Here is a 14,423-nt window from a genome sequence, read left to right on the forward strand (position 1 = left end):
AGTTTCAAATAAGTAGTACTTACTAGTACATGGAATGTTATACTTCTTGTCTTCGGGTTCATGTTCAACGTTTGATGGCAGGCAAACGCAAGACCATAGTACCTGATCTTGGTGAGTACACTGATTTCTATATAACAAAACTGATATGTAGCACTGCAGATGACCTCCGTCGCTCTAAGCGAAGTAACATGGGTCAAGGTGGACGCCTCACCCAACTTCAAAAGCTCGAGTCCTCACAGATGAATAGACAACGTCCAGTGAAGAAAAACCCCGCTCAGGAGATGATAGACAGCCAACCAGTAAATGTCATGGCGCCGGAGGCACCTATACGCAAACCAAGGGCAAGACCAATCAAGGCGACTAAGACATCAAGCAATGAGAAGACTGAACGACATCTTTCAAGCTCCAACTTACCACAGCGTGTTACTGAGGACAAGCCCACTTCGCATCCTCGTAGTCCCGACTCAAGGTTTGGCTTTGTCCCACCTCCACCTGCGACCTCCGAACGCCATTTCATCCGTGCTCTCTCTAGGTTCAACAGTACACCATCAGGATCCTCCCAGCCTAACACGCCCAAACGCACCCTCACTGGCGCCCATTCGCGGAAACACGACAATCTGCGTCATCATTCCAAGTCAGATACTAGCCGTGCCCTACCAGCATCCAAACCTGTCCCTCTTGAACACACCCCCGCTGGTGCTCATTCACAGAAACGCAACGATCCACGTCCTCACTGTAATGCTAGTCGTAAACCACCGGTGTCCAAACACATCCCTCGACACACCTGTCACCAGTGACAGCAATCCGCCCACTGACCTGGAATCCGATTACACTCGTCCATCACGGATGAATATTTCAGATGCCGAGGCTCCTCTACATGGCGATGAGGGCTACGACTCGGGACGAGATCACGATGTGGATGCTAACAATTCTGATCTGGACAACTCGGATGCTAGAACTAATGACGTGCAGGTGGACCATGGCAATGATGGTGATAGTGGGGAGGCGGACCAGGATGTTGATGTTGATAATCTGGGTGTAGACCAGGATGATGGTGACAGTTTTGTTGACGACCCCCACCAGGATCATGACACCTCGAAAGATAGCAACGATGGTAAGATATCCCATGCATGTGTCCATCATGCTACTGAACTTGCCCACTTGCCTTATGCAGATGAATTCACTCGTGCACGCTCACGAGTCGCCGACAGCTCACACAATGCCCGAGATGTCCTCCAAGACCATCGCGCAAAGAACTGTCGCCCTCGCATGCCTGACCTGGATGAGCTCGAGACTTTGCGTCGTCGCGCTACTACTCAAGATTCAGCTCAATCTTCTTCTGAAGAGGAGGTTGTAGTACCACGCAAGAGAACGCGGATGATCAAAGCAACTGCGCAGAACATTCGCTTCTATCCTCCTTCTTGGAAGGATTTACTAGAGGCCGCAAAGAAGAAATCACGCCTAGGCTTGCTCACTAGCACAGCGTCAAAGCGCAGTGATTTTCTCAAAACCAAGGGTATTGAATATCTCTTAGAAACACTCGAAGACTTTGGATCCCAGGGTGTTGGTGTTGACGACGGATACTGGGATGAATATAAATCTGATATGGCAGTCCTGGTATTTGTGTTCTTACTCTGTCGGATCACGCTAACAATTATTTTAGCTATGGGACGATCGCGCTACTATGCGTTCCGAAATGAAAAAGGCTGCGCGTCCGATTGTTCTGGCACATTACGAAATTCTTCCACCCGATGTTGACGACGAGAACGACTATGAGCGGGAGGTGCGTGACAACGTCAAAACATTGTTGCAGAATGGTGCTTTCCTACGGGATGGAGTAGATGCACAGGCAGGTTAATGAGAAATAGCCCCGCACTTACTGACTCACGCGGTGTGTATTAGGGCAGGACCAATAATCTTGCAAACGAGGCCCTGGGCAGCTTTTGTATGTCCTATTTTTACAAGGGTGAGAACGCGCTCGCGAAGTCATTTCCAGACTTGTTCGCCGATGCTGTCCCCGAAGGTGCCGTTGCACTTGCAGCGACTGCGGTATGTGATCTCAGGCTCGGATAATCGTCTTCGCTCATTCATCTCTAACTAGCTTGCTGCCGCTATCGACGAGTACAAGACCGGTACTTACAAGCAAATGAAATTCGTCGCCGATTTATATCAACCCATCTACGACAGCGTCATTCAGCTCTACCATGATGTGCAGAAGGACCACTATCATGCAAAGAAATGCCGGGCCGCCAGAAAGAAATGGGCTCGTACTGCAGGGTATTGTGAAGCTTTTTTTATCATTTGTATCATTTTCTGACGGCTATGCAGAATCCTGACTCGCGATGATCCAAACAGGCGCCATGACTGGGGCTTGAAACTCCAACTGGACTGATCGTGTTTTTAGCATTTTTGTAGGATACCTGATTGTAGTATGACGCAATGACATCATGATTTGTTTGGTTTCAATTACTGTGCACTTTCTGTAGTGATGCTGTGAGCATTCTGCAGTATTCCTGTCTGGCCTACCCAATGCTCTGTATTGTTTTGCTCAGTGTAGCTAACACTCTGTACCGCTCTGTGCAGCTCTGTACAGTATCATACATTACACTGTACGACTCTGTACAGAGCTGCACAGAGAGAACCCTCTCTGTGGGCTCTGTGGCTCTGTCCAGCACTGTCCAGGGTTGTACAGAGGACCCTGGGTTTGCTGATGTACACTCCGCGGAACCGCCGCTTCAAGCTCTATACCATTACTACATCGTCGTCTTGGTTGGACTTGAGTTTGCGGAGAGTTTTCTCCAACCAGGCAGCTCGAGTTGTCTCTGGAAAATTAGAAAAAATTACAGCCTGTGTCTTGTCCCTAGCGAAGTAGTCTGCGATCTCGAGCTGATCATCAGCTGTAAGAGTCGTATGTTCTGATAACAAGACAACAGCACGAGCGAGGGGGTCAGATGAAGTAACCTGGGGGGGAGTTTGGAGGTAGTCTTTGATGTAAGTAGTGAGCTCCTTCATCGTCTCAGACCCATCCTTTTGTGCCTGGGCAGTTACAGATAGTGGCCGGCGTGTACGTTTTCGAGCGCTTGCTTCTGATTCAATAATTGAGGGTGTGGAACTGATTCTGCGCTTTGCACTGCGGCTAACACTTGTCAACACAGACGAGGGGGCTGAGCCACCACCGGAAGAGGTAAGGAAACAAGATGGAGTAGAGGGCGATGTTGATGAGGGATCACTGAAAGTGGCCGATGGCCCAGGAGTGCGGAGAAGCCCACTGCCACCCACTTGCATGACTTCTTCGGTTGCAGAGGTAAGCTGGCTGAGATTAAAGGAGGGAGGAGTAGCCTGAGGGATGTCATTGCCGGTGGGCACTGGAGGTGGTCGATAGACATGCGATCCTTTTGCAATCTTTGGCGTCATCTGCTCCATAGCAGAGGTATGTTTGAAGCCCTTATTTTTGAAGGCCTTCGCTGCAGGGCGTCGCTGAGAGTGATTGCGTTATTAGTAGTGCCGGCTGCAGCAGTGGCAACAATACATACCTTGACGTACCGATCCCAGACATCATTATTCTTCATCACTATTCCAGCTCCATACTCATCACTCCATGTAAATCCCGATGTGTTCTTGATATCTGCGACAGCACCATATGATGTTTTGAGCTGCAAGACATACATTCTTTGAGTTTTCCCTGATCACCGGCAACACGATCATCGGACTGATAACATACAGATTGCCACTTGTTCTTACAAACACCAGCTGTCTTCTCAGCACCAGATGCATTTGGGAATCTCTCCTTCAGTAGATTTGCAGCGCTGGTGAGTGTTGTACCCTTGGGATTTCCATCGCCACTTGCAGAGAACTGAGATAACAGGAAGTCAACGAAAACAGTTTCTTCTTCTAGCGTCCAGGAGGCAGCAGGCTTTCTTTTGCTTTGGTTCTTCTTCAATTCTACTGGATCAACAGTACCACGAGAACGAAGGGAGCGATTAGATCCATCACTGTGGCTTGATACATTAGATGACATGGCGGTTATGGCAGGGAAGCAAGGTGCCCTGTGTGAAAGAATCTGTGTGATCCGGGATCTCCCAGACCATGTGACATGACTCAGTTGAAATTTGAAATTTTGTTATTCATTGTCCAGATGTGCTCTTAGCTTTCCAGAGTTGCCGGACCTAAATCCGCTCTCGCTCACTTGGTGGATACGACGCGTTGCCTTTCTCTGCGAGTTGCTGATGAAGCTCCGCTCCTAGCTTCGAAATGGTGAATACGTGCTTCCAATTTGCTAGTTGTCAATTTTCTATTCTCTAGGCTCATCATCAGCTTCTACTATACCTTTCGTTGAATTTTAGGTATCTTTCTGATCCCAAACTTGCGTAGGAAATTCAGGAACTCTCCTTTTCCACTGTAAGGTCAAACAAGACCATATGTATGCAATGATCGGTATCAGACTTACGCTGATGTAGGCCATTATGCGCTATATATTGTTATTATATGTCGTTCTGATTGGTCCACTGATTCACTGACGCACGGGACGAGGAACGGGAGCAAACAATGAAACATGTTAAAATGCTAGACGACGCGAGATAGACTTAACTAGGCACTAGTCTTCATTACTGAGACCCTACTACTCCGACACCTCCCAGGGCCTAGTGAATATCTCCTCGATTCCGTGGAAGAAAGTAAAGATCAGACACTCCAGTGGGATGCACTTGCGTAAAGGCACTCTGATCTCACGTCCGCCGTCTTATCCGGGGCTTTGGGAACTCTAGAGGTGTCTTTAGAATGGCCCTTTTGACATCTACTGCAGAATCAGGTAGACCCAAACGCTTCAAGTCGGACTGTGTTAGCTTGTTGATTTTGCAGCCTGGTACGGCGAACGCAATCAGTGAGGGATAAGGACGATTGAAATCAGGCTGCACGTACCTAGGGACTTGAACAACATATTGACTCTGCAAAGGCATGAACTTAGTGCATGACTATTGCCACTGAAAAACTTACTTCGCCGGTTCCATGCTCAAATCAGCGGCGAGAACGCTTGTGTCGGTTGCAAAATCGTCGACGTGAAGGCATAATGTCAAACATGTGCGTCAGAAGCATAGTCCCTTTTTCAGATGTCTTTCTTGCCCTGCGAAATTTTGAGGGCCACTACCCAGAGGAAGGTATAGAGGACGTACTCCACGGATCCACGTGCAGTCTCTGAGAACCGTGATAAAAGTCCGTCAATCACGACGCTAGGAACCATCGGCAATTTCTCTTGAATGACGTCCTTGTTGATATTTTTAAAGGTGGCCTTGTGGAAGGCAATCATTGTTGAGATGTATATAAGCATTTTTCTGGAAATATCATTGTCAGTGGATTCTAGTGATGGACAACACATCTACACACATAGTGGTCTTGTCTGGTGAGGGAGAAGCAAACGCAAGCGCTAAATGATCATTGACCCAGTGGGAACGCTTGAAGGGGAGAAGAGCGACCCGCTTGGCATCACCGTCTGCACTCATGTAATTAGAAATGGACAGTGCCTTCCATTCAGGCTTTGGAATCATGTTGTGCAAGGGATATATGTCGTTTGGATTGAGAGCATCAATGTCGTACTGCGGGACTAAACGAGTACTGTCCGCATTCGCTTTTGCTTCCTCTAGGGACACCGTTCAGTATGAAAACGGAAGGGACGAAAACAAACAAACCTTTCGATGGTAGTGTAGATGTGTTCTTTAGAATACTCTCTTGGAGGTGATCTGCAACACCTTCCATTGCGGAAACGTCGACCTTGTTGCGCTCTTGCGCGCGGATCGCTAGTTTCGCCTTCTTGGTTCCGAACGTTTCGCCAAGTGCCGCGCGGGCCTCAAGCCGCTGAAGAGTAGAGACAGCAGCAGGTTGGAGACCCTTGAGGGCTTTAACTTCATGTGTGAGTATATGCAACGGAGCAGCTCGAAGGGTTGTAATGCCAGTGCGTTTATTATGCACTCCGACAAGGTATCTACGAATAAATGATGAAAAGATAGATATGATTATTCGATATTCAGTAATGAACGCAGAGTGTATGCACGCACCTGCTGCCCAGTGAACCCCGTCGTGTTTCTTCAGAGGAGTAAAAATCTACGGCTTCCGTCTCGCCCGCAATCAGCATCGGGATCTCAACGAACGGCATTTCCTCATTGTCCGTCGTCGGCTTTTGTGTTTGTGTCTTGTAGCATTTGAAAGAAGTGGATTTTGTGGGCTTGACGGAGGGGAAATTAGCTGGTGGACGGGACACCACCGGCTTTGCTTGAGTTGAAAAGCTTCAACTGTGACGACCATCTGCACTCACCAAGAACGGGACCCAGCTGCGTTGCAGGCTGATCTGAGAGCGCAAAGGACACCCTTTGAGTGTCGTCTAACTCACGCTTGCGCTTCTTGGAAGTTGTCATCGCAGCCATTAGTGACCGCTTGCTGGCTGGAAAATCGGGCTCACTCCCGCGGCAGCCCGTGGCTTTTTACAACACAACACAAGTTGTCAGGTCAGTTTCAGTTGCTCAAACTTATATGAACTCATTTATATTTTATTTTACAGCATTTTATACTGGTAGTTTCTATACACCTGTATAGGATCTGGAGTTGGAGTTGTTATTGTTAACTTTGGCCTCTTCGTCAGAGGTCTTGTTCCCATTTCTAACCGCGGACTCACGCTTTCGAGCACTTACATCCCTACCACAATGTCTAAATCTCGCTCTAAGAGCAAGAGCCCTCCTCTGGAGATTAAACCAAAGCTAGAGGAGGATATCAAGTTAGAAGAATCTCTTTTCCCTCCAATAGACACTAAGACCTCCAAGCCGGAGTCATCACCGCCCCTCAAACGAGAATCTTCTGAATCCGCAACCAATGTAAAACCCAAACCAACAGGCCCACAGCTCATTGGCGACCTTCCGCGCGCGGAAGCCGCCGCTCACGCAACATTTGTGCAGATACCCGACAACCACTATCAGTATGGGACACTTGGGCGCTCAAGAGAGGAGGGAGAGAGTATGACGTGTGACTGTCAATATGAGCATGGTTGGTCTGATACCTTCTTGGGTAGAGTAGTTGTAGACTCTAAGGTCTTACTACGCAGGTGTCGACGACCCATCGGATGCCTGCGGGCATGAGTCAGATTGTATCAATCGGCTCACACAGGTGGAGTGCCTCCCAGATGACTGTCGGTGTCGAGTCTACTGCCAGAACCAACGGTGAGACTATCGTTTCTTCAGTCTTCTACTGCCATTGCTTAACATGCTGCATCCTCAATTGCACGTATTCAGGTTTCAGCGCAAGGAGTACGCCGATATTGAGATAGTACAGACGGAAAAGAAGGGTTTTGGTCTTCGAACTGGCACGGATCTTTCAAAGTGAGATATCTCGTTCTTTCTGAAGCGTATAAGCCCCTCACATTGGCTAGGGATACATTCATCTACGAGTATGTCGGCGATGTCGTCAGTCACCCTTCCTTCATGAAGCGTATGCGTCAATATGCGGAGGAAGGAGTCAAGCACTTCTACTTCATGATGTTGCAGAAAGATGAAGTACGTTGCCTCACCTTTTCGTGTCTCCACAGACCACTGATGGTTTTCCAGTACATCGATGCTACAAAGCGAGGTGGCATCGGCAGATTCGCAAATCATAGTTGCAACCCAAACTGCTACGTCGCGAAATGGACGGTGGGAAAGCACGTCCGCATGGGCATCTTTGCAAACAGGTACATACGCAAACATGAGGAACTCACCTTCAATTACAATGTGGACCGTTATGGGTAAGCTCAATTATTTATTGTTTTTTTAGGTGAGCTCATACGTCCAAGGCATGAAGCACAACCGTGTTACTGCGGAGAGCCCAACTGTGTTGGCTTCCTGGGTGGCAAGACCCAGACTGATATCGCTGGGATGGATGACCTGTATCTCGACGGTGCGTCTGCCAGCGAATACCTTGTTTTTGATTGCCAATGCTTCTGCTCTTTTAGCATTGGGTATTACCGACGAAGTGGAGAAGCTGGGCCTCAAGGGTAATAAGAAAAAGAGGAGTAGAAAGCTTGACGAGGACTACATGGTATGCCTTACGAATGTTACCTCTCTTCTGTTACTCACCGCCTTTCAGCCAGAGCTCAAACCTCTTCTTGAGAAGGACATCCCAAAATTGGTTCAAGCGATCCGGCAAACGCAGAGTAAGAAAGTCCTCTTCAAACTTCTTACTCGAATCAAGGTATGCCTTCACATCGATCTTGTTGTGAAGTATAATGTATTGTCCTAAGATCACCGAGGACCAAGCGGCACTACGCCAGGTTATGCGGTTGCGAGGCTTCAGTTTGTTGCACAATATTCTCGAAGATCACGCCAAAGACATTGATATTACAATCACCGTGAGTCATTACTCTCAAGTAGGGGTGGTCACATAATAAGGTAACCGTTACAGGCCTTGGAAGCCATGAGCCGCTGGCCGCTTATCCAGAGGAACAAGGTTGACGATTCGAAAATTACCATACCTGTTCGAATGTGTCTCGAATCGGAAAACGAAACCATGAGAGGACTTGCCCAAAAGGTCGTTAATACCATTCCTAAACTCATTATTCTAACGGGATATTCACAGCTCTTGGACCACTGGGACACCCTCGAAATCGCATACCGCATTCCAAAGCGAGTTAAAGCTGTAAGTTAACATTCCGTTTCCAGCCAGTAAGAACACGGTATCATTAAAATATGCAGGATGGCGAGGAAGAGCAGCCTCCGCACCACATTGCCATGATCGAGTCACTAGAAGGGGAACTCCGCCCACTCAAGAAGCCGAAATGGGAAGATCAGTACGAACAGCACCATTTCCGCCCCGCCCCTAAACGCCCGCCCTCTACCTCTACCGTTATTGTTCAGCAGCAGTGGCCACCCGTTTACCTTCCGCCAGTGGTTCATAGGCGATCGAAAGATGAAATTGCTGCTGTGATCGCTGCTGCAAAGGCAACTGCCGAGGCGGAGGCTGCCAAGGCCCCCCCTCCGCCACCTCCTCCAGAAGAGAAAAAGGTGAAGAAAGAAAGACCTCCGAAGAAGATTCAGACAGCAGAGGAAAAGGAGGCGAATAAGGAGAAGAGGCTATTGAAGCTCGTGGGCGCCGTCGTCGTCAAATGCATGTCCAAATATTCAAAACAGCTTGACCATGAGCAGTTCAAGAGATATGCTAAGGAGGTGGGTGTCATTTCATTGCTCTACAAGGGGATTATCCACTGATTTTATTCCCCAGCTTACGCACGTCATTGCCGAGAAGGAGAAAAAATCTTCCAGTTATAAAGATGGAAAACTAGACGTGCTATCTGACGAGAAGACGGCAAAAATCAAGAAGTTTGCGAAGGAATATATCATCAAGGTGCTCCGGAGGCATGAGAAATCTAAGCGAAAAGCCTCATCGTCTACTGCACCAGCGGCCTCACTCGCGATCGAGGAAAATGATCACGAAGAAGGAGGCGATGTACCTATGGTGATGTCTGTCGACGAAGCAATGGATCTTGGTAATGGGTCAGATAGTGAAGCGGATGATGCAGACAGAGGAGGCGATGTGGAGATGCAGGATTTGGAAGACACGCAACATTCTTCAGATGATGTTGATGCATCCCCGAAGGAAGGAGTCGCCGAACACCCTCCACAGTCCCTCACCCCAATAACACCACCGGACGCCATTATTGATCCTAGACTGCGGCATCGGCTTGAAGAGCCAGGGAGCCCTTCAAAATATTGTTGGGACTCAAGTACATAGCACTTACTCAATCATTGTCTCCTATCTATCACGCTAAGTATTCGCCTCCTCACTTGCCTAGTTGTTAGATTGCACCCAGTTTTTCATCGCTGGACAAATTGAACGCATACTCTACCGATCGTGCTTACCCTTGCACTCAGGCTTTTATAACCACTGCAATGTGCTACAATATACGTCAGTTGAGTACCACCCACACTATGCTAGCACACGGAGACGATAATCAAGAATTAGTCCATATATACAAGCTGTTCACCGGTTCTGGTGGAAAAGTTACATTTGAAGATATCATGCCTGCTAAATGCAAGTTACTACTGGAATACAAATTTCATATCATCCCCTCGACCTTTGCTCAATCTCTACCACAGACAAACGAGTTTCAGCTTTCATATCCATATGAAACAATGCTCTGTAAGAACGCGCTCTTCACCAGGCTCGTCTCCGCTCACAAACCTTACCATAGCCCTGCTAAACACTGGCATTTCCGGTTAATCGAGCGTTGTCACTGCTCACAGCAAGAAGATGAGACAAGCCGGTTAGAGGTGAAGGATCAATAAGGGGATGAGGTTGAGGGATGTTAGCACGCGAGCCTCGAGGGATCTTATTTGGTGAGTCGAACGGGACATCAGAGAATTTCTAGGAACAGTTCTTTGTCAGACAGAGTGAACAGCCCTTCGGCTGTGCCCAATGCTAGCAGGAAATTTGTGGAGAGCGCAAGGCTTGGATGAAAAACCGTGGGGAGTTGTAGGATATAATCAGGGTCCGGGGGCTGAAAGCATCTGGACCAGACGAGAAAACGATAGGCCGGACAGAAGGATTTTCCGAGTGGAGGTTGACAACGATTTGACTTCCTGGCATCGCCGCTGCAGAAAGGAATATAAAAATTTCTGGAAGTGCTTCTCAATAAAGCCTTTCTTTTACCATATAATCCCCTCCGAATTGATGTTCTAGCTTGATTGCCGAATGGACGGATACGGATCTGGTTTTGCAAAAACGTTGAGCCTTTTCTTATAGTGCAGGATGAGTGCCTCATAGAGGATCCGAGGAAGCGCGCTGAAGAGAGCCAGGAAGTTTACCATGAGGGACAAGATAAGGTTATGCGTTGTCAGTGGGAGAGTAGTAAGCTTTAGCGATCCAACTCCATGAGTCTCCTGCTTGTGCGTGACGATCGAGTCAGTGATGTCGGGGTATGGCATATATATAAGTAGATCGAAACATCCGGACGTGGGGTGTCAGATGAAGGCAATGAAGGTGCTTTGACAGTAACTGTGTAAAATCCGGTACGGTCGTTGAAGGGAGAAACGAAGAAATTTCGGGGAAAAGTCCATTGATGATCCTACGTAGCTGAATTAATGAAGCGGGTGAGAGAAAGAAGGGCTATTAAAATAAGACCTTACCCTCGTGCTCGATTGTTGTCCTCTCAATCACCTACCTCGAGCACATATAAGTAGCCCTCCCCGAATGTGTTATGAGCCTGAAATAGGCTACGATGTACTTCTAGTTTAATCGCATACCTCTAGAACAACGAACCTCAGAACGTTAGTTGTAGTTAAATAAAGCATAACAATAAGAATAGAACGAACGAGTCAACAGCATAAATATAAGCCATTAATTATGGCGGTTTAAAAGTCGCGAGCCTTGGTGAGAAGTCTGAGAAAGACCTGCGGTCTGACTAGTTCTGCCAACATCGAAGGGTTAAAAAGTAACATCGCTGACAGGAGACGCGGCAATCGCGTGTCACGTGATTGACTTTTGCTTATCACATGACTTCAGTTTCTAAAGTCTGACCAAAGTCTTGACACGCTAAACATCTTCTACTTCTTCATAACTTAGCTCTAGATGCTGCCTGTGACTGTGGAGGAGAGCAAGGCTCAGCGTCTTCAGAGACAGCAGGCACGATTTAGGGATCGTGGAGGGTCAGTACCCCGTACCTACTACCTACATGTATTGAACCCTCTGCAGTGCATTTGTTCCCTCGGAAAAGAATGCCCTTAAAGATATTCTGTTGGCCCGCACCGTCTCTGGAGAGTCCCCTTCAAAAGTGGCCACGAGGTCACCCTATCGCCACCGAAGCCGTAGCGCATCTCCATCAAAGGCCAAACGCAACAAGGCGGCCAGTAAAGCCAAAGGGAGTCCTATCAAGGGCAGGGCTTCACGCTTAAAAACCAACACCGAGGCGCCAGCGGGCTTGTTCAGTGGAAACGCTGCGGCAGGTGTGTATCACTACTTCACGCGCAACGTCATCGGTCAATCATCGTGCAGGTCCCTCTATTGAGTCTGGAGGCAAAATATCGAAGGCGCAGACAAAGAAGAAAGCAGGTACTACTACCCGCAAGGGTAAAGGAAGTGCCAAAGCTACTGACGGTTTGCTTCTCTCTTATTCTGCTGAGATCACCTCCCATACTAGTTGTCAGGTAACGATGTCTCAGAAGCAGAAACAACCAAAGTCAAACCTGCTCCCAAACGCCGAGGACGGCCGCCGAAAACCAAACCTCAAGCTAGTGACCTTGGCAAGTTCATCCTCACCATCTTATTGCATATGTAGACGATCATTCACCCAGATATCGACGCTGATCCTGAACCATCAAACCACAAGACCCGGACGTCAAAGGCAAAGGCACCCGACATATCTAAAGTCAAAGCCAAATTGGCGGAGGAGCCTCGATCAGATGACGAAGGCACTCTAGTAGAAGCTCCCCGACCAAAAACACACTCCAAACGCAAGCCCGTTATCGTCACGATCGAATCCGATGATGAGGATGCGCCCACGCCTGACAACAAACCTGCAACCGCTGAGCCTTCCGCGATTCCGAGGACTGCTCACAAACGGCCCTCCGCCAAAGATGCTCCGCTTAATCGAGCACAGGCCAAACAACGCACAGAGAATCGTAAGGAGCACCCGGATGAAGGTGATGCTTTTATACATGTATGAAGCGCTGCGAATATCATCTCAACACCTTAACAGAGCCGACACATGCTTCCTGGACGCGGAAACGTTCAAAGTGGACAGAAGTCAATGAGAAGCCTCCTAATTCAGTGAAAACAAAAACTTATGGATCTCTGATCGTTGATATCCCCATGAAGCAGTCTGCCACTAACCCCAAACGCAGCGCACCTGATGACGATGTTAGCGGAGATGTGAAACAACCTCTCAAGAAGCCTAAAGTGTCCGAATCTCAAAGCACTAAATCTCTGCTTTTATCTAACTCCATTGCGGTATTGAAACCTGATGCGGAAGACCCTGCTATCAAGAAACCTCATTCAGTTATGAAACAAGACACAAAGAAGAAGGAGCGCCCACCGGAATCGGATGACGAAGACCACATGCCTAAGAAACCTGTTTCAAAGAAGGCAAGATTTGATGAAGAACCGATGCCACGGTACGTCCTATAACAAAAACTGGCTGAGCGCTCCCACAATCTGCGGCTTCAGCGTGCATATTTCCTCCGAGAAACAGAAAGAGAACGCCCTTCCATCGAGAAAGCCGAGGACGGGGAAGGTTGGTTCTATATAGCTAGTACTATGTCCTGATCTTTTCTCACAAGCTGATTTATAGCCCAACTCCAAGCCCAAATCCAGAGGTCCACCCAAGGATGTTCTAGATCGCATCAAGGCAAGCGCCACATTACATCGGATCGACGATAGCGAGCCGGACCCGCTTGACTGCCTGTCATGACCACGTCGAATACTGTTCGGTCGCGAAGAAATTTGCATCATGTATCAATCATTTACGTACACTAACACACCAGCCAACCTATCTTCAGCAGTGTTGTCAATAATATTCGCTTTGTCACATTTGTCACCACTGATACACCGGAAATCTGCTGCTCGGTACACCTTGTAGAATGTTTAGGCGCCGGGCTGCGGTTCACACTTTAGAATCAGGAGGTGGACTGAAATAGTCGAATGTTGTCTGAGGGGCCTGAAAACTTCAGGCAGCAAAATGGCCGTGCAAGTGGCACATCATCCACCCACCACTTACGTATAAATCTACGCAATCAATGCCTCGAAAGGTGATCGCGGCGGTACCAGAAGGAAGCAAAGTGATCATTCTCTTCTATGTTCTATACAACGCCAGATGCAGCGGGAAGAACAGCATCCTCATCACGACCTATCGTGGTACATCGTATGAGCGTGATCGAATATAAGAGAACGGAGTAAAATTCACCCTCATAGAACTTCTGCAGGAATGTTCGGTGTGGCCGTTGGTTATTTTGGAGCAAGATCCCATACATATGGTCCGGTTGCTTCCAGCAGTTCAACGTTTCCTGCAATTCCTGCTGGCCCTTGAGCAATAACACCTCGATGGCGCGCTGGTCTGTTACGTGGCGGTTCTGCTCAAACTTCTGGCGAATTGAATAGCGCAGGTGTGCTGGAGTGACATTCAACGCATAGATTGTACATATCTCGGGAGCCTTGTCAAAAGATCGTTCGGTTAATGTCGGGTAGGAAGCTAGTTCAGTCGGTAGCGCACGTACAGCACGAACCCATGCCCTGTATAGGTCAATAACTCGAAGGCGCGCTTCTCCGCGGCTGCTTGAGATGCGCGTCATCTGCGCGAGTCGGGAGGGTATTGTGGTCATGGTCGGCCTGAACTGGTAACTGCAGTGAGCGTCGTGTTCAACGTGAATAAAGTTGCTGACATAAGCTTTACCTAAGTCGATTTAGCTACTAGCTAGTTTTTA

General features: G+C 48.2%; 5 protein-coding genes across 5 annotated transcripts; 3 read left to right on the forward strand and 2 right to left on the reverse strand.

Annotated features, from left to right (window-relative positions):
- Window positions 1-74: 74 nt before the first annotated feature.
- On the forward strand, window positions 75-2,392 carry DFJ58DRAFT_733737 (uncharacterized protein; the record flags this gene model as incomplete). Its single annotated transcript, XM_041386336.1, has 8 exons — window positions 75-111; window positions 160-696; window positions 746-1,114; window positions 1,175-1,617; window positions 1,664-1,837; window positions 1,903-2,049; window positions 2,102-2,277; window positions 2,329-2,392. The coding sequence occupies 8 exons, from the start codon at window positions 75-77 to the stop codon at window positions 2,390-2,392; spliced, it is 1,947 nt and encodes a 648-aa protein (XP_041238200.1).
- Window positions 2,393-4,530: 2,138 nt separating this feature from the next.
- Window positions 4,531-6,413, reverse strand: DFJ58DRAFT_917135 (Rpa49 subunit specific to nuclear RNA polymerase I; the record flags this gene model as incomplete). The annotated part of the gene is made up of 8 exons (XM_041395511.1): window positions 4,531-4,858; window positions 4,918-4,943; window positions 4,993-5,028; window positions 5,169-5,327; window positions 5,380-5,632; window positions 5,682-5,974; window positions 6,048-6,234; window positions 6,305-6,413. The coding sequence occupies 8 exons, from the start codon at window positions 6,411-6,413 to the stop codon at window positions 4,725-4,727; spliced, it is 1,197 nt and encodes a 398-aa protein (XP_041238201.1). The 3' UTR covers window positions 4,531-4,724.
- A 276-nt stretch (window positions 6,414-6,689) lies between these two features.
- Window positions 6,690-9,741, forward strand: DFJ58DRAFT_668284 (uncharacterized protein; the record flags this gene model as incomplete). Its single annotated transcript, XM_041382685.1, has 13 exons — window positions 6,690-7,026; window positions 7,085-7,199; window positions 7,272-7,358; window positions 7,409-7,532; window positions 7,584-7,759; window positions 7,808-7,911; window positions 7,967-8,052; window positions 8,101-8,205; window positions 8,255-8,362; window positions 8,416-8,541; window positions 8,590-8,649; window positions 8,706-9,176; window positions 9,232-9,741. The coding sequence occupies 13 exons, from the start codon at window positions 6,690-6,692 to the stop codon at window positions 9,739-9,741; spliced, it is 2,409 nt and encodes an 802-aa protein (XP_041238202.1).
- A 1,757-nt stretch (window positions 9,742-11,498) lies between these two features.
- On the forward strand, window positions 11,499-13,671 carry DFJ58DRAFT_813697 (uncharacterized protein). The gene is made up of 8 exons (XM_041391614.1): window positions 11,499-11,654; window positions 11,701-11,951; window positions 12,001-12,102; window positions 12,153-12,248; window positions 12,300-12,647; window positions 12,704-13,118; window positions 13,171-13,237; window positions 13,295-13,671. The coding sequence occupies exons 1-8, from the start codon at window positions 11,578-11,580 to the stop codon at window positions 13,412-13,414; spliced, it is 1,476 nt and encodes a 491-aa protein (XP_041238203.1). The 5' UTR covers window positions 11,499-11,577; the 3' UTR covers window positions 13,415-13,671.
- On the reverse strand, window positions 13,624-14,381 carry DFJ58DRAFT_813699 (uncharacterized protein). Its single transcript, XM_041391615.1, has 3 exons — window positions 14,217-14,381; window positions 13,915-14,153; window positions 13,624-13,857 (listed from the first exon to the last, which is right to left on the reverse strand). Exons 1-3 carry the CDS (start codon window positions 14,319-14,321, stop codon window positions 13,803-13,805), a joined length of 399 nt encoding a protein of 132 aa, XP_041238204.1. The 5' UTR covers window positions 14,322-14,381; the 3' UTR covers window positions 13,624-13,802.
- Between the last annotated feature and the right edge of the window lie 42 nt (window positions 14,382-14,423).

This window comes from Suillus subalutaceus (assembly GCF_016647625.1).
Source record: "Suillus subalutaceus strain FC151 chromosome Unknown DFJ58scaffold_156, whole genome shotgun sequence".
Taxonomy (NCBI): domain Eukaryota; kingdom Fungi; phylum Basidiomycota; class Agaricomycetes; order Boletales; family Suillaceae; genus Suillus; species Suillus subalutaceus.